The sequence below is a fragment of the Elephantulus edwardii genome, unplaced genomic scaffold, assembly GCF_000299155.1.
Source record: "Elephantulus edwardii isolate Elephantulus edwardi_28Jun2011 unplaced genomic scaffold, EleEdw1.0 scaffold00037, whole genome shotgun sequence".
Classification (NCBI taxonomy): Eukaryota; Metazoa; Chordata; class Mammalia; order Macroscelidea; family Macroscelididae; genus Elephantulus; species Elephantulus edwardii.
Window position 1 is genome coordinate 8,320,134 of NW_006399787.1, and position 18,632 is coordinate 8,338,765.

The following is an 18,632-nucleotide window of genomic DNA, read 5'->3' on the forward strand; positions in this document are numbered from 1 at the left end:
GGGCCCTGAGCACTAGCCACCCAACCATGGATGGGGAGGTGGGAGAGGGATTGAGGAAATGGACGGGCTGCCTCTTGGTGGTTTATTAGGGGACCAGAGGTACTTCTTCCAATGGTCACTGGTCCCAAGGGGAGTCAACCCCGGGCTGGTGGAGTGGGGAAACATACCAACGAAAAAGCAGGTTACAGATGAGCCCCCCCTGCCGCCCCCACCCCATGCCCCACCCCCTGCACCAGGAGTCTGCACACACACACATACACACATACACACACACACACACACACACACACAGCCAGAACCAAGGTTAACCCTTCCCCTGGGACTGCTCCTCGCTGGAACTCAGGGATGGAAGAGTGAGGCTGGTGGCTGCGGAGGGCTCCTCGGCCATCCTTCTGTCTGTCTGTCTGTCTGTGGGCAGGCCGTCAGACCTTGGCCTCCAGCATCTCCAAGAAGAGTTTGTGCATGGGCACTTTGCCCTGCAGTTTGACGTTCCTGAAGTGCTGCACGGCCTTGGCTGCCGTCTGCCGCAGCAGGGGCAGCGTCAGCAGCAGCTTGCCCGTCCTCTGCGGCTCCTCGTGGTGCTGGCTCAGCTCGTAGTCCTGCAGCGCCTCGTGCAGCAGGTCCTGCAGCTTCTGGACGGACTCCAGGTCCTCGATCTGTGTGGGATCTGCAGGCGTAAGGACAAGCGTGAGCAGGGGTCAGGGAGTACAGCCCACGGCCCTGCCATTTGAGGGCCCACAGCCCTCTGTTTCAAATCCATCATCAACATTTGAAAGGGAAGGAAATCCAGGCGGAATTGTCACTGGGAGGTCTCTGAGGCTAATGCGTGAGCTGGGGCTTGAAGCCTGGCTGAGAGCTGCACTTGTGGAAAGTACTTCCTGTGCAACCACCAAGGGGGTTCGGAGGTGGCAACAGAGGAGATGAGCAGACCTGGTGGTCACTCTGGAAGTGGTCGGACTCCGGAGCCAGGCTGTGAAATGGGAACCCTGCATTTCTCACTTGCTGGCCATGTAACTCTAAAACTTCTCTGTGCTTCACTTCCCCTATCTGTGAGAAAGGAAAACAGCTACAGCTACCTGAAAGGGTTAAATGATTTCACGCAGGCCAAGTGTCTAGAATAGTCCTCGACACAGGGAAGCCCCTGTCAGCAGCAATACCACCACCATCACCGAGAGACTTCCACCCCCTCTTTAAAGCCTCGGTGCACTCAGACCTCACATAATTACCAGTTACTGAATTTGGACAGATAAAGGGGTCGAATGGGGCATGGGGTGAGGGCACAGTGGGACCACGGTGCTGCAGGGGGCTGTTGTGGTTCTCTGGAATCTTGAGGTGGGCTTTGGGCCCAGGCAGGGAATTGAGGATGCAAATAAAATTCCCAAATCTCAGAGGGCCTGGAGGTATCAGCTGCCAGCTGGGTTGCACAGTCAGGCAGAGCCAAGTCTTGTAGAACCCCTAAAACCTGCTCTCTAGACGTGGGAGACACAGAGCAATCTTCTGACACCCCTAGTGAGCGGGGCCACTATCCTGAACTGTACCGCCCAGTGCCTACCACAAGTGAGAGAACTGGGCTGTACGGAATGGGGAGAACGTGAAGCTGAGGGGAGGGTGACAGGAGGGCTGACAATTCCTCAATTCATTGAATGGGTAATCCCATTGCATGCTGGGTTACTTCGGATGATGCCAGGCTGCCAAGGGCAGCTACACCAACTGGCTGATGCCAGTAGCCTCCCCACCACACTGGACTCTACTTCCATGGAGAATTGAACTGCTCACTTCAATGGACGAAAAACCCATTTCTCTTGAGAGGACGGCAGTAGAGTGGGGCAGGTAAGACTCAAGGTGCTGTGTGTCCTTGGCCAAGTTACTTAGCCTCTCTGAAATGGTTTCCCTCTGTGTAAAATAAGAGCATATACCTCATAGGGTGATGGTGAGGACGACCTGAACTGGAATATGACCTGGCATGCAGCATACACCTAATCAATGTTAGCTATTATTATCTCCGTGGGGGGAGGCCAGCTGGGAGGGGGTGCCCTTGAAGAGTCTGTATGTCACTGGCTTCAGCTCCCAGCTCCACATTTTTCTGTCGTGACCATGGCCAGGAGGACTGACTGCACCTTGGCCAGCGGGAGATGAAGCATGGCTTGATGCTTATCCAGCACCCATTTTCAGAGTGGTCATCTGGACTGACCCGGCAAGGCTGCAGTTCAGCACCCAGACTCCTGCCCCATCAGCTCCCGCTCCCCCATGCTCCCAGCCTTTCTATTCCCCGCCCTACCAAGGAGGCCAAAATTGGCAGCTGTCTTCAACCAAAAATGAAATAAAATAACATCACTAGATTAATTTATTTGCAATCCATCAGCGAGTCTGTATCGATGGCATTGATAAACTGTTAATTACAAAATCAATGGCTATGAATTTTTCTGCCGTCAGGGAGCCTTGAGATGGCTGGAAGACGGGTTGAGAGATGGCCAGTGGGGTCTCAGGGTGGGAGTGGGTGGGTTTGAGGCCCCCAAGGCTCCTAGGTGTCTAGTTTCAGCACTATGAGCCACTAAACCAGGTGAGCAGAGTCATAATGCCCCAGCCACTCAACCATTCACTAGGACCACCCCGTTGGTCACTTACTCCCAGTTTCTCCTCCAAGCCACACACTCTGTCAGTTACTGCCTAGGGGACCCTCTTAGCTTGTTACTTCATACAGGTCACCTCTCCAAAACATCATATGGCTCCCCTGACCTCTCATCCAACCCCTTCACTGCTCCAGAGCCTCTGGCCTGACTGCCAGTTGCTCTTCCAGAATCTATTGGCCTGCCCTCTCCCCAGTTCCTGCTTTAAACCCTTTCGCAGCCAAACTATCTGCAACTCTGCATTTTTGGTTTTCATGGAATGCATGCTAAAATGAAGGACTAATTTGTTTTACAGTTGTGCAGATTTTGATAGAATTAGATAGGACATCCTGTCCCAGCTGAACTCTTGGGCATAGGATTTTTTTAGGGTAAGGACTCTTCAGATTCATGCAGTCATAAAGGTCCCCCTTCCCTCACTGTCTAGGTAGCAGGACAGACTCCAAGTGGGACAAGAGTTTCCCAAGAAACCTGAGAGGATAAAAATAATGGTGGGTGACATATGTCCCATGGGTCATATAAGGGTTAAGCTCATGGTTCCACTAGGAAAACTGGCTCCACTTCTCTCATCCTATGAATTCTTTCTTGCTTTAAGAAGTCAGCTTGCCTTCTCAGCTGAGAATGTCTTCACTCTTCCTCTCTGAGCACCTGAGCCTATTACCTGGGCCTCCCATAATGCCTCAGGCCATGGTCTGCCTTGATGCTTTCATGTTCAAATCTTACCTCCCTTACCTCCCTGAAAGTTCCCTGGGGCAGGGGCTACATCCACCCAGCTCCTGTCCCTCAGGCCACCTAGCACTATGCTGGATACAGCCCAGCAGAGGTACAAGCTGTGATGTCTTCAGTACCCAGTCTGTACCAGACATAGATGGTGAGAACATACAGTGTCCTTATAGCCATCATGTCACAGCATTCTTTACAATGAACTTCTGTTATTCCCATTTTACAGATGAGAACACTGAGGCAGGGAGAGATTAGGTTACTGCTCTTACTGGACTAGAGGAAGAGAGAAGCTGAGAGCAAGTTTTCAGACGCTCCACCACATTTTGACAAGAGAATGTAATGTCTGTGGATTCTAAAGAAATAAAGAAATTGGACTTGTGTTTTGTATCTAATTTTTTTCATTTTTCTAAGAATTTATTATCACTTTTTAAAAAAATGATTGGTCCATGGGGGATTGAAAACTTTTAAAACTTAAAACCTAGTCCTTCCTCACAGATATTCTGAGAAGCACTGCTTTTTGAAAGATAAAAGAGAGGGAGGGGAATGGATCAGGGAGTCTGCTTATAGAGTGAGTTCTGATGGCCTAGTGGTTGGAAGTCACACTGCCAAGCCAACGGAGGCTGATTCGAATCCACCAGAGAGAAAGATGGGTGATCTATCTCCCTTTGTGTGATTTGCAGCCTTTGAAAACCTGCTGGAGGACCAGCTATGGATCAGTTTCAACTTGACAGTAATGAGTTGAGTTGGCGTTGATTCACTGAGAATCTACTTAGCAGGAACACATGCCCTCAGTGAAAATTAAGTGTTGGGAAGGGAATATTCTCCATCCATAAAAGCATAATAGTTGGAATCAACTCAGAGCTGACCCTCCAGTGGGTTTCTGGAGACTGTTAATCACACGAGGAGATTGTCCATCTTTTTCACTCAGAACTGTTGGCAGATTCAAACTTCCAGAGGCACCCACTTTTGGATTAGCAGCTCAACTTCCTGTAGGTATGTTGTTGTTATGTGTCATTGAGTCAAAACTGACTCTTAGCTGACCCTCCAGTGTCAAGTTTAGAAGCTAGAAATTTCACGAGAGGAGATCTTTCTCCCATGGAGTGGATTTGAACCTTTGGGTTGCCAGCACAATTCCTTACTGCAGGACTACCAGAGCTGTGGATATTTCAACATGTTGTTGTTGTTATTGTTGTTACATACACCATTGCTTGTGACTCATAGTGACCCTATGTACAACAGCTCTAAACCTTGTTTATCTTGAGCCAACTTTATTGTCTCTGTTACACCTACCCCCATTACCCCAGGCACTGAGTCAATACATCTCATCAAGGGTCTTCCTCACTTGTACTGTCCCTGCCCCCACCCCCAAGCATGATGTCTCTCTCCAAGGGCTGGTCCTTCCTTGCAACATGCAAGTATGTCAGACAGAGCTTCAGCATAGTATCCTTGCCTCCAAGGAGCAGCCTGGTTTCACCCTCTCGAGGACAAACCTGCTTATTCTTCTAGCAATCCATGGTATATTCAATACTCTTCTCCAGCACCACAGCTCAAAAGCATCCATTCTCCTTCTTTCATCCCTAGTCACTGTCCAGCTCTCTGACACATAACAAGTAATTGCAAAACCCATGCCTGGATCAGGTGCACCTTAGTCTCCAGAATGACAACATTGCTCTGTTTTTAAAAAAACCAAACTATCCAATCAGCATTAGCAGTCTCCAACAATGAATGCCAGGACTGCGAAGTGTTTCATTTTCTGTGCATTCACTGTGCGTGGATCCACACTATAGCACCTACCTCTTGACAAGATCTAAATGATCTATGGGGACTTGAAAAAAATGGGGTAGTACATTTGAACCCAGCCACAAATGGTGGGGAGGAGATGACCCGAACCCAATCAGGTAAAGAGAAGACGATGCATGCCGTGAGCTAGCACTGACTGCTGAAACCTGATGGCTTGCCCTGGACTGGACTTTGCTTATGGATGCTGATGCTCAAAGTTTCCAAATTGAACACAAGATCCTTTGGCAAAGGAGAAATGCTAGTTCCCTGAGAGTACTGGTTCAACAGGGATGGACAAACCAGAAATTGGCTTTCTATAATAGGGATGTTAGGGAACTCTGATGGCCTAGTGGCAAGGAGCTGTGCTGCAATCCCAAAGGCACATGGTTCGAGGCTACCAGTTGCTGCTCTGCAGGAGGACTGGCTATCTCCTCCAGTGTGATTAACTGCCTCTGAAAACCCACCTGAGGGTCAGCTGTGGGTTGGTTCTGACTTGACGGTACACTGTAACAACAACAACATAATAGGGATATTAAGGCATGAAGCATGAAGTAGCTGCCTTAGACACTTTTACAAATGTAGTTTTTAGTAAGATGATTTTAAGAGGGGGAAGAAACCCAATATAGATGAATGCAAAACAATGTAAATGAAAGATTGGGTAAAGTACAATGTATATGCGTGAAACACAATGTAGATGAATGTTTGAATGCAAAAATAGGCAACAAAAATGGGGTAATAATAGGCATAGCTTTCAGTGTCATAGCAACCCACAAGTTATCTCAATACAGTGAACTGATGCCTTTGAGCTGTGGTGCTGGAAGAGTGCACTGAACATCCCATTGATGGCCAAAAGGACAAACAGTTATGTCTTGGAGAGGGTGCAGCTGGAGTGCTCTTTGGAGGCAAAGATGATGAGGCTTCGCCTCACATACTTCGGGCATGTTGCCAGGAGGGGCTATTCCTTGGAGAGGAACATGATGCTGGGAATGGTAGAGGGTTGGTCAAGGAGAGGAAGACCCTCGCCCAGGTGGACTAACATGGTGATTGCCACAATGGGTTCTAGTGTATCAGGAAGTGTGAGGATGGCACAGAATAGGACAGGGTTCAGATCTGTTGTGCATAGGGTCACTATAGGTCAAATTTGACAGCACCTAACAACAACAACAGTACACATAGATTAATAGTAATTAACTATATAAAATATAATATGAATAAAAAATTGCTTATTGTATGCAAACCAATAAAAATATTAGAAGAAAAATATACACATGTAGAATGTAGCTGTATCTTTTGCACTCAATACACAGTTTAGGAAGTATTAAAGATGAAACATTACAATGATGATGATTGTAAATTAGTCATTGCAATACTATTAAAAAGGACTACATGCAAAAAAATCATCTGAATGATCTCTACCAAAAGCATGTAAGTTCATTATCATTTTGCATTCATGTGCTGAGTAAAAGGCTCTGTTTATGGGATTTGGCCTCTTTGACTAATAACCAAAAAGCCACCAACTCTGCCAGCTTTGTGTGAAACAAGGAAATAAAGGCTTCATTCTCTTAAAAAAAAATAAAAGGATCTGTTGTTTCTATATTTAAAAAAAAATAATAATAATAATTGGGAGCTCTGGTGGCCTAGTGGCAAGAAGCTGCACCGCTATCTCAGAGCCCTGCAGTTCGAATCCACCAGATGCTCTGCTGGAGAAGGAGGGACAATCTCCTCCTGTACCAGTCAGATCCAATTTGACGGTACACACAAAAAATAAAATAAAATTTTAAAAATAATTTTCTAAATGGATCTAGATAAAAGAGGGGAGAAGGAAAGGTGTTCCTTTCTGGGAAATGAATGAAGCAAGAGGTTTATTAACTGTAAGACAAAGGACATGCGGGAAACTGGACAAGCCAGGGAAGACGCAAGCAGGGTCCAGGTGCAGCCTAAGCTAAAGATAGATCCTAGGGCGGGGGTGGGGTGGGGGGAGGGAGGTCTCATCCTGTCTACCTCAAGGAATTTTGCATTTTGTTCAGGTCAGTACTTGTATGAAGGTACCAAAGAGAAAGCCCCGAATCCTCTAGGCAAAGCTTCTGTGGGCAATATTGTGGGAAAAGGGCAGCTTAGCTCTGGGGGTACACAGACCCAGTAAAGAGCATTTAGCCCTCAGAAACATCTAGATTACGGAAACTGAGTCCTCTAAAAACATGTGTTGTAAACCTGAAATCTGTGCCCGGGTTTATAATCCCACCCGTTCTTTGTCATGTTAACGACTAGGATAGGGGTAGGTGTGGTAGTTTAATGGGTGAGGAGCTGGCAACTCAAAGACCAGCAGTAGGAATCCACCAGGTGCAACAAGGGACAGAGGGGATAATCTCCTGCAGTGCAATTCACAGCCTCTGAAAACCTCCTGGAGGGTGAGCTATGAATCAGTGCTGGCTGGAGGACAATGAGTTGAGTTGCATTTCACCTTCTGAGATTAAACAAGCAAGGAGAATAGAGATCGGGGAAGAGAAGAGGCACAAAAGCTCTCCAAACAACCAGGGAACAAGCAGAGGAGACAAAAGACCTTCCTTCCAAGTGGTTGCAGAAAGCCTTCTGGAGCCGGGTTGTTGTTATGTGCCCTCAAGTGGCTTGAGACTCATACTGTCTCCATGTACAACAGCCCTGGCAAACTGCTCTATCCTGTGCGAACTTTACCGGCTCTGACACATTAACCCAGTCACTGAATCAATCTGTCTCATCAATGGTCTCCTTCTTTTTCTCCATCCCTCCACCCTCCCAAATATAATATCCTTCTCTAAGGTCTGTCCCTCCCTGCAACATGCCCAAAGTACATCAAATGAAGCCTCAGAATCCTTGCCTCCAAGGAGCAGCCTGGATTCACCCTCTCCAGGAGGAACCTGTTTGTTCTCCTGGCAGTCCACGGTATATTCAAGTCTTCTCCAGCACCACAACTCAAAGGCATCAATTCTCTTTCTATCATCCCTATTCATTGTCTAGTTCTCTGTTGCATAATAAATAATTGTGAAGACTGTGGTCCGGATCAAGTGCACCTTAGTCTCCAGAATGACATCGTTGCTTTCTATAAAATGCTTATCTGTCAGATACTATTCTTAAAAAAAAAAAATTAAGAAAGACTACGAAGAAGGATTGGCCATTCACTTCCAAAATAATAGACCTTCGAAAACCTCTAATATGAATAATGATAATAACATTTAGTGAACCTTTCCTCTAGGCAAGCACAGGGCAAAATGCTTTCTCTTTAGCCAATCACTGCACATTTCACAAGAATCCTTGCAGAAGTACTGAAATATTCCCATTTTACACCCATGGGACAGATCTATGAAAGGTGATCCAGTGTTACCGAGGCCACTGGGCAGGTAAGCATTGGCGCTAGAATTAGAACTTGGATCCACCTGACCCCAGGTCTGAGCAGTGAACCTCAGCACGGGGTGGGGGTGGGGGGCTGCAGAGAACAGTACCACTAGCACTTCAATTCAATTCCATTAGCCACATTGCCCAAGGCGTAGACTCATTCTGCAGATAACCTATCCAGAGACTGAGAGGTGCTAGAGAAATGGAGGTGAGGCCTCCTTTTTTCTGTGTATTCCTTCTATCTTCTTTTTTTCCCTTTTAAAAAAAATTATTCATTTTAATGAAAGTTTACAGAGACTTTGGATTTCCATTCATTGTTGCACTTTTCTCCCTGCCCCCCTACCCCTCCCCATTTGCTCTTCTCTTTGAAAAGTGAAAGAAAAATTCTTTCATTGTTATACAATCCCTTCCCCCAAGTCCACTCCACTATGCAGCCTTCGTTCTGGACTCCAGTCATGACAATAATACCTAATCATATATCCCTTTTAAACAGTTCTCTCAGAGGCCTCCTTTTTAAGGCCAAGCTAAAGAACTCAGATGGGAAGATGTTTCTCTCTTATGCCTGAGCAAATTCAACTGAGATAACAGTCTAAGCTTAAGCTGACATTGAAATCACATGACTGATGCAAGGGAGCCCTGGTGGCCTAGGGCACAGGGGGATGTGCTACACTTCTCTTCTAAAAAAAGGCTTCACCCCTCTTGTGGCTCAATCCCCAGGCTGCTCCTTGAGGGAAAGATGGGCAATCTCCTCCTGTGCAATTTATAGTCTGTGGAACGCAAGAAGGGGGTCGGCTCTGAGTCGATTCTGACTCAAAGGCTATGGGATATTTTTTTTTTTTAGTTTGGTGCCAAGTACAAGCTCTGATATACTTTTAAATTATGTGGACCTGTCAACTTGCTTCTTTTCCAAGTCTCAGTTTGTGTATCTGTTAAATGGGGTTAAAATACGAAAACTTCACTCACAGTAAATGAAATAAGTTTACACCAGGTGCCATCAAGTCTATTTCAACTTGCAATGGCCCTGCATGTGTCACAGTAGAACTGACTTACTGTTCAGATGCAGACAGCCAAGGTGCCCCTGGATAAACTTGAACCTCCAACCTTTTGGTAAGCAGCCAAGAGTGTTAATCATACATACCACTCAGGGATTCCTAGCACTTACTATGTACCAAGCATGTTGTAAGCATATGGTTCTCTAGAAAGAAATCTCTTCGATAACTTTGTGACCAAGAAATTGAGGCAAAGAGTAGAGCAACTAGCTCATGAGGTGGAAGTGGGATTTGCTTTTAGAATCCTGGCGAGGGGCCAGCTTGCTGTCCAGGAAGTCAGACTTGGGAAAAACGCCCAGTCAATGCTAGCCATTACCACCATCCCCTTAACTCCAGTCCACCCCTCGTGCCAGTGTGCAGTGATGAAGCTTCAGGGTCTTCACACCAGCCTGGCCCCGGCGCTGTATTTCCAAGCCCCTGCAGACTTTCCCCCCTCTCTGTCTTCTGAGCCCCCCACATCTGCCCGTACCTGAGTTGGCCAGGGCCAGGGCCTTGAGAATTACGAACTCCTCCTTCTCTATCTTGAGCTTCTTGTATCTGCGCAACAGCTGCAGGATGGCCCGGTAGAGCTCGTACATCCCTGCCAGGCGGGAGTGCTCCTCATCCATGATGTAGTCCTCCGCGTACACCAGCTTGTCGTCGTAGGGCAGGGACCGGTACACGATGCTCATAATAAGGATCTCCATCCATGCGCTCTGCAGCAGGCTCATCTGGTCCCCCAGCAACAGTTTCAAGAAGCCTGCAGGGAGATGGGTCAGGGGAGGTGGGTATGAGGGTGGTCACGGCCTCGTCGGGGCCTGCCCAGAGTGGATTAGCCTCAGGATCCTGCTGGAGTGCCCTTCCTGTGTCCCTGCTTTCCCCAGGAACCTGGAATTCACCGAGAAAACTTACATAAGAAGAGCTCTGTCAATGTTGACAGTTGGTATCATTACTATTGCTTGTTTTATGGTATGTTTCAACTGTCTGTGAAGGTTGTTTGATTAATTAGATGCCTGTGTAATTTAAGGAGTGACTGAATTCATAATAGAATCAGGATACAGCAGTGCAGACCCCCTTCCCTGCTCAAACTTGAGGAGGTATTTCAAGGTGACATCTGAAACTCAATAGAGTCCCAGCTGTGCTGAAACCCATGGGCCTGAACAGGAATGGAGACTCAGCTCTTTCCACCCAGGGCGGAAGGATACGGATCCAGTGAGCACAACTGTGGGATATTTAGAGCTAAAGAGGCCCTAGCGGACAGTTGGGACCTTCCTCATAAGACATAGGTCCTCTGGCATACTCAGTACAGAGTCACCCTGCTAATGCAAAGGCTGTACTTCTCCGATGGTTCTAATCCACCAGCTGAAACTCAGGAGGAAGATGAGCAATTTCCTCTTGTGTGATTTACAGCTTTGGAAACTAACTGCAGAGTCAGCTATGAGCAAGAGCCAATTCGAAGGCTGTGAGTTTTGTTTTGTTTTGTTTTTCTTTGTTGTTGTTGTTTTTTTACAGAGGTTTTGGATTTCCATTCATTCATTGCAGCAATTTTCTCCCTGCCCACCCGTCCCCACCAGCTCGCTTCCTCCTCCGAAGAGAGAAAAGAAAAAAAAAATTCCTTCAATTCCCAGGCTGTGAGTTTTTATGAGACTTGCGAGGCTGACTGCGTAGAGAAGGTTGGGGGTAGGAACGGTTCTAGAATGATCACACTGCCTTGTCCAGTGTGCCTGGGACAATGTATCTGGGTCCGAGTCCCCACTCTTCATTTCCTTGGCTGACCTGGTCAAAGTCATGGAACTTTTCAACACCTCGACTTCCTCATCTATAAAATGGGTTCAGCAGCAGTTCCCACTTCAGAAAGAGGCTGGGAAGTCTAAGCAAGACCAAGTCTTGTGGCTATGAAATCGAAACCAAATGGAACACACAAAGTACTTCACACTGAGATCTTGTTGTGTGTTGTCGAGTCGCTTGCGACTCATAGCGACCCTATGTACAATAGGCCTGAAACCTGCTCTATCCTATGACACCCTTACTGTCTCTGATACACCTACCCTTATTATCCCAGTCTCTGAATCAATCCATTTCATCCGTCTTCCCCTCCTGCGCTGTCCCTCTATCCTCCCAAGCATGATGTCCTTCTCTAAGGACTGGTCCCTCCTTGCAACATGTCTAAAGTATGTCAGACGAAGCCTCAGAATCCTTGCCTCCAAGGAGCAGCCTGGTTGAGATCTTCTTGTTAATGATGGGCTATAAAGTCATCGTCTAGAACTATGAACCACACAGTAGAACTGACTGAATTATGCACTTAACTTAGGGGGAGCTCTGGGGGCCTAGTGGTAAGAAACTGCACTACAATCCTAAAGGCATGCAACTCAAATCCACGAGCTGCTCCATGGGTGAAAGAGAGGCACTCTCCTCTCATGCAGTTTACAGCCTCTGAAAACCCACTGGAAGGTCAGCTATGGGTCCGTTTCAGCTTGGCAGCAAACAATGACAACATGAACTAACTTAGACTAATAATCCAACTAACATTTTGATTTAAGAGAGAGAGAGAGAGAAGGGAGGAATTTTCAACCACCTTGACCACCAATCAGAAGCCACTAACTGTCCTGGGGGGCGGGTCAAGGTTTCCCCACTCAGAAAGCAACACATTCCAACATGGGAGAACAGAAATGACTGGGCTAAATTTGCTAGAAGGAGGAGTATCCACACAGCCATTTGCACAGCATGCCACTTTGCCTGTGTTGGACTGTTTCCTTCACAAGCTGACTTGGAAACTGACTCTGCTTGGGTGCAGCTTTGCGACACGCCTTCTACCTGGGCTCAGCTTTATGACACGCCTGTGCCACGTGGGTGCCACAGGGCGAGGAGGTGGTGCAGGTGGTACCTGAGCACCACTCCTGCACGCGTGTGAGCTGTGCGGCAGGAACGGCCGCAGTTAACTCCTGTCACTGGCATTCTGTTGCTCTCACTCTCTCCTAACTTAGGCCTGTGTATCTGCAGTGGACAAGATCTCTGGATTTCTGGGGGGGTGGCCTTTCTCCCATCTGCGATCCCCAGTCTCTGAAAGTCACTGCCACTCCCTGCTTCAAGATGTTAACTGAATTGTTGTCATCAAGTTGACTGTGACTTGTAGTGACCCTGTGAACATCAGATCTGAAACTTGCCCTGGCCTGCTCCGATCGCGCCACCTATGACTCTGGCGATCCATCTCATCTCATTTTCAGACCCTCCACCCACAGCTCCGTTCACTCAGCGGGCTGGCGTCACCTGTGGGTGCCTCTTAGTTTGATTACTGTGGCTCCCAGGCTCTCGCTGTACAACCTGGACCTTGGGTCACACCTGGCATCCGGGGGTGACCAGCAGGCTGAGCTATCACACTGGCTTGACACATGATGCTGATTGATGCTCCATCCCTGGGAGAGGCTGTGGGGTGAGAGGTCCGAGGTGTGTGTTTCTGTCCTGATTGCACACATGGCTGAGGGTGTGTGCTGCCCAGGTTACTGGGGGAGCCGGGAGGTAATAATAGATAGAGATGGACAGCCAATTTCCCTTATCAGGCCACTGAGGAGGAGAGAGGCCTTGGGTGACATTAATTAACAGATACCAATCAGCCAGCACACAAGGGTGCATATGAAGGCAAGTGCTGAATTGAACTGGGCGGGGGGGGGGGGGGGGTTGAAGGCAGACAGACTGGGAGGGAAGACGTAGGAAGTGGACAAGGGACAAATTAATAGACAGCTGAATTGGAAAGTGGCCAAGGAGGGTGAAGGTAAGAGCCAAGCTTCAGAAAATGAAGGCGAAAAGATCCCTGGGAGGCGCATGACCACACGAGCATGCTCACAAGAAGCCTGGAATTGGGGTGCTTCTGCCCTCATGTTCACTTGACAGATATTTAGTGAGCACCTACTATGTACCAAGCCCTGTACTAAGCACATGATGATGTTTATGATACAGTTTCTAAGAGCTTATATAGTCAAGATGAGGTCACAACTCAATGTTATGGCTTGAGGAAGACCCAGGGGGAGATGAGGGTAGGGAGCAGAGAACACACGACAAGATTTAGCTCACACAGTGCAGATGGGGAGGCTCTGCAGAGAAGATATGGGGCTAAGCTCCACGGAGGCTGGGAGGGCACATCGGGATGGCACATCAGGACAGAGGGCTTACAAGATGACTCCTATCCCCACATTCCCAGGCACAGTGGGTACCATGTGGCTTTTCTGTATACCCCACTGCTGAGTACCCCCAGCACCCAGTCTTATGCAAAAAAGAAAAAAAAAAGGTGCTAAATAAAACTCAAGAAGCACAGATGAAAGAATTTAAAAATGTCACCAGGCCTGGTGCTCAGGAGCCAAGGAAGTGTTCCCTGGAAACTTGGATTGCCCTTGTTAAGTCCATGGGCTCAAATTCAGATGTAGGTGCCACTGCCGGCTGTGTGTGTCTGTAAGAGAAAATAGCACTGTGGTTTGGGCAGGGAGATAGCGATGTAGAAAGTGCCTTGGAGGATGCACTGTGAGGCCTGGTCCAGACCTCTCTGCCAACATAAGTGGTGATATTGGCCTTGGCTTCTCTCCTGAACCTGACGACCTTCCAAAGGAGCTAGAAATGGCTATGAGAATCTGAATGCATGATGTAAAGTGCCAACTAGTATTTACATTGTTTGATATTTCCTTAACATGATGATCAGCCAAACTCAACTAGATGGCACCTAACAACATGGTGATTTAACACATTATATGTTAAACTACTAACTACCACACAGTACAGCTTACCAACTTTTTGTTTGTTTGCTTGTTTGTTTGTTTTTTGGCAAGAAAGAGGGAAATAATGGCCTCAAGCTTAAGGAGTTGTACTGCAAACCCAAAGGCATGCAGTTCAATTCAAAGGTAGTTTGAATCCACCAGTTGCTCCACAGCAAAATGACAGACAATCTCCTTCCATGCAATTTACAACCTCTGAAAACCTACTGGAGGGTTGGCTGTGAATCTGTTCCGACTCGACGGCAATGAATTTTGGTGCCATCGAGCCATCAAGTATGGCAGAGCTCTGGTGGTGCAGTCTGTGGGGCCACATGCAGATAACCAAAGGTCATACGCCTCTCAGCTGATGTGAATCCACAAAGCAGTTCTGGGAGGGAAAGAGGGACATTCTCTTCCTGTGTGATTGATAGCCTTTGAAAAATCTGCTAGAGGTTGAGCTATGAGTCAGTGCCGACTGAACAGCAATGAGTTTTGAAAATATGGTCAAATGATGCACTCACTGCTAACCAAAAGCTTGGTAGTTCGAATCCACCAACAACTCTGAAGAAGAAAGATAAGCGATCTCCTCTTGTAACGATTTATAGTTTCAGAAATCCCAAGAAGGGTCCCCACGAGTGCTGGTGGGCTCAACAGCAGTAGGTTTAGTTTTATTAATAAGATCTTAAAGAGGTGTAACACTTACACATTCAACTGCTAACTGAAAGGTCGGCGGTTTGAATCCATGCACCAGTTCTACAGGAGAAAGATGATCTGATTCTGTAAGGACTGCAGGCTAGGAAATCCTCGGGGCCACGTGGGGGTGCTGAGAGTTAGGATCGACTCAACAGCAATAAAAGAAATCATTTCAATGCTTTCAATTATTCTCTAATACTTGAAAAAAGGAAACACAAGAAGGAAAAAGTGAAAAACAGTCCTCACAGGAGGGAAAAGAGGCAGAGACCGGTATGAATAGGAAGCTTTTGTGAATATATCTCTGTGTGGCTTTACATTCCGAATCATGCCAATGTTTACATGAAAATAAAAGATGTACCTTCATCCAAAAAAGCAATTCTACAGGTAGGAATTTCTCCTCTAAAAAAGAAAAATGTGCATAAATACTCAAAGCATAAAAGAGTGTTCATAATAAGCGAAAGCAGGAAATAACCTCAATGTAATTACTGTAATACATGTAATTATTACATAAGTGCAGCAACTGTAATCATTTGTTAAATGAATGGCACACTTAGAAAGCACTAGCAAGAAGGGAGTAGAACTGTTTGCCAATATTGGAAAGACAACCAGGAGCGTAAAGCAGGTAGTGACTGAGATCACAGATAACAGAGCCAGGATCCTCGCTATGGGAACCACTGGCTATGGCCCTGAGCAGGTCAACTGCTCTGTCCCTCAACCTTCTCATCTTTCAAACAGGAATAATAAACGTACTTATCTCATGGATTTGTTCAGATTAAATGCCTAAAACACTGCTTGTTGTTGTGTACTATCAAGTCAGAATTGACCCAATTCAGCAGGTTTTCAGAGGCTGTAAAACGGCGTGGAAGACTATTCCATCTCTGTCCTGCTTAGCAGCTGGTGGATTCAAACTGTATACCTTTGAATCGGCAGCACAATCCCTCACCACTAAGCCACCAGAGCTCCCCAAGCAGAGCACAAGGGAAATGCTACCTACAACTTCATGCAATTATGTGAAAAACAAAACCAGGCTTACGCAGTGTTGTTACCTCACTGCAAGTAGTAGTAATAGAAATACACCCACCAGAAGTCAGTCCTTGGAGGGGCACTGAAGAATGCTAGGATGATGTTTCTTTCTGGAGAAGAGGTGAGATTAGGAACTCGTGATTCTCACCGCTGTGTCATATCTGCCGTCGTGGTTATCAGCGGGCTCACACAGACCCCACGTCAATGGAATGAAATCGAGCCTGTACCTGTTCCATCCCCAGGAGCTGATTTAGTTACTTCACCAGCCAATCAGCTGTCATTGAGTCAACTCTGACCTGTTGTGGCTCTGCAAAGTTTGCAACAACTGATTGTCCACAAGTTGAGCATCACACCTTTCTTCCCCAATAATTCCACGTGAACTCAAACCTTCGACCTCTGGTTAGCTGCATCTGCATTAACCATTTGTGCTACCCAGACATCTTTACCAGAGCATTTTAAAAAAATTGTCTTTTATTTAAAAGCAAACTAAAATGTGCAGCGAGCCTTCTGTCCTTCCATAAAGCATCCTTTGCTGCTGTTTGGCTGAGCCTCTTTCTCCACTGTGTGACCAGTGGCTCTGGGACTGAGGAGCCCCTAGCAGCGACGTGTAGGAAGGGGCTGGGATGGAACTGGTGCCCCTTGCTGGCTCAGCCCAGCCAAGCTGGCTGCTGTCTTCCAGGGTTGTCGGCCTGGCCCCTATCTCAGAGGAAAGTTGACTGATCCACCCCAACTCATCTACTAGCATCTGACTCTTCCTAAGCCTGCCCATCCCCCAGTGACTTGGCAACATGAGTTCCTAGAATTAAAAAAAAAAGACCCATAATTTGTGGCAAGTGGAGTTCATAATCTGTTAATTTATTATCGTTTCTGTCGACCTGGAGGGCCATTAGCAGAGGTAATAAAGGGAGATGTAATTATAGGATCTGAGGCCACTCCAGACACAGCTGCTGTCACTCGGCAGCCCATATTTCATCGGCAGCCGGGCACTCCTCTCTTCCCAGCGCGAGCCAGACGGCGGTTACATGGGAGAGGGGCCCGCTGGGGGACCCTTGCGGGGGAGGCCTCTGGGAGTCCCCTGCAGAAGCCAAGCAAATGTCACCGGGACCTGGCGGGGGTGGTTGTGATTTCTGAGGATGAGCAGGAAAAGGTATTCCTGCCCAGGCCGCCTCTGGGCCACCTGGGAGGAGGATAAAGAGCTAATAACATGGAGCGTGCAATTCATCAAGCGATACCCACCACCTATCATGGGCGGCTGCTGGCTGGCATTGGAATCTCTTGTTCTTGGGGAATAAGCACTGAGTATTCTAAAGGTTTAAAGCTTACCCTCTGGCTCATCCAGTTCTTGTAAAATTCAACTCAAGGTAAAAACCTGTTATTAAGGGCAGGGCAACTCCCGCCTGGCTGAAATAAAAGGGTACCTGCTCTTCTTAACATAGCAGTTCCAAGCTTCTGGCAGGACGCACCCTGTGCAAGTGTCCTTGTGTTCAAAACTATGGGCCAGAAGGAAGAAGCCTGTGTTCAAATGGTCCATCTTTCTGACTAAGATGGTGTGCTCAGAGCTCACTGAATATGCCAACTTCTGTGAAGCTTCAGGGAGCTTACGCTCCTGGCTTTCCTACACCCTATTGGGACTTTTCTTTCTGGTCACCTTACATCAGTCCTCAAGGCCTAACTAATGTTCTGTTCTGTCCCCCTGCAACTCCTGGGGTCTCTCCTGCCTCTGAATTCCATCCTGTACCTGCATTATCAAGTATGAAATGGAAGGAGGCCCATCAACAAACGAATGGCTAGAGAAGCTGTGGTATATTCGCACAATGGAATACTATACTGCATTAAAAAATAAGGAATTCATGCAATATTATTCAAAATGGTTGACTCTGGAGAACATTATGCTGAGTGAAATATCCCGGTCACAAAAGGACAAATATTACATGATGCCACTGTTGTAGAATGGGACTGTCCTTGGGGTTGGGGAGAGACTGAGTAAGATGGGTTCAATAATGTATACTACACTGAAACAGAGGAGGGAGAAAACTGTTTAAAAGAGATATATGACTAGGTACTTCTGTCATCACAGGAGTCTAGAGCGAGGGCTACATGGTGGAGGGGACCTGGGGGAGGGTTTGTAAAACAATGAAAGAATCCTTTCTTTTACTTTTCCATCATTTTTGACTCATGTACTTATAACTTGTTAGTCAAATTTGTGTCTTCTAGGTTGCAACACCCCCATGATACATCTTCAAGGATATGAACATGTACGGCCAAGCACAATCAATAAGAGTGCATCTAAATTCCAAAATCAATCTCCATAATAGTCTATGTGTTTCCTACTGCCAAAGGGGCCCTTTAGAGTAGTGAGAGAAGATCTTCACCCTAATCCACCAGATGCTCTGCCGGGAAAGGAGGGACAATCTCCTCCTGTACCACTCAGATCTGATTTGATGGTACACAGACACACAAAAATAATAACAAGATAAAAAAAAAAAAGATCTTCACCCTGAAACCCACAGCGTCCCTTTTCAGCAGGAAGTAGCTAAGAGAATACGCCATCCCCTTTTCCTTATGACTCAGGGTGAAGTCTCTCTCAGGGAGGAGTGATAGGGAATGGCAAAGGACACACCGACAAAGGAGATTAATCAGAACTGACTTTGACA

The 18,632-nt window shown here is 47.0% G+C and overlaps 1 protein-coding gene across 3 annotated transcripts in view; it reads right to left on the reverse strand.

The window, feature by feature from the left end:
• Positions 1-391: 391 nt before the first annotated feature.
• ESRRB (estrogen-related receptor beta) overlaps positions 392-18,632 on the reverse strand; it is a 69,147-nt gene continuing 50,906 nt past the window's right edge. For 2 of the 3 annotated variants that reach the window (XM_006884661.1, XM_006884660.1), the window contains 2 exons: positions 10,014-10,283; positions 423-667 (listed from right to left, as the gene is read on the reverse strand). In XM_006884661.1, coding sequence (XP_006884723.1) covers positions 423-667; positions 10,014-10,283 — 515 coding nt within the window. Of the gene's footprint in view, positions 668-10,013; positions 10,284-18,632 lie in introns of all 3 variants that reach the window. The other variant, XM_006884662.1, reaches the window with a different exon arrangement.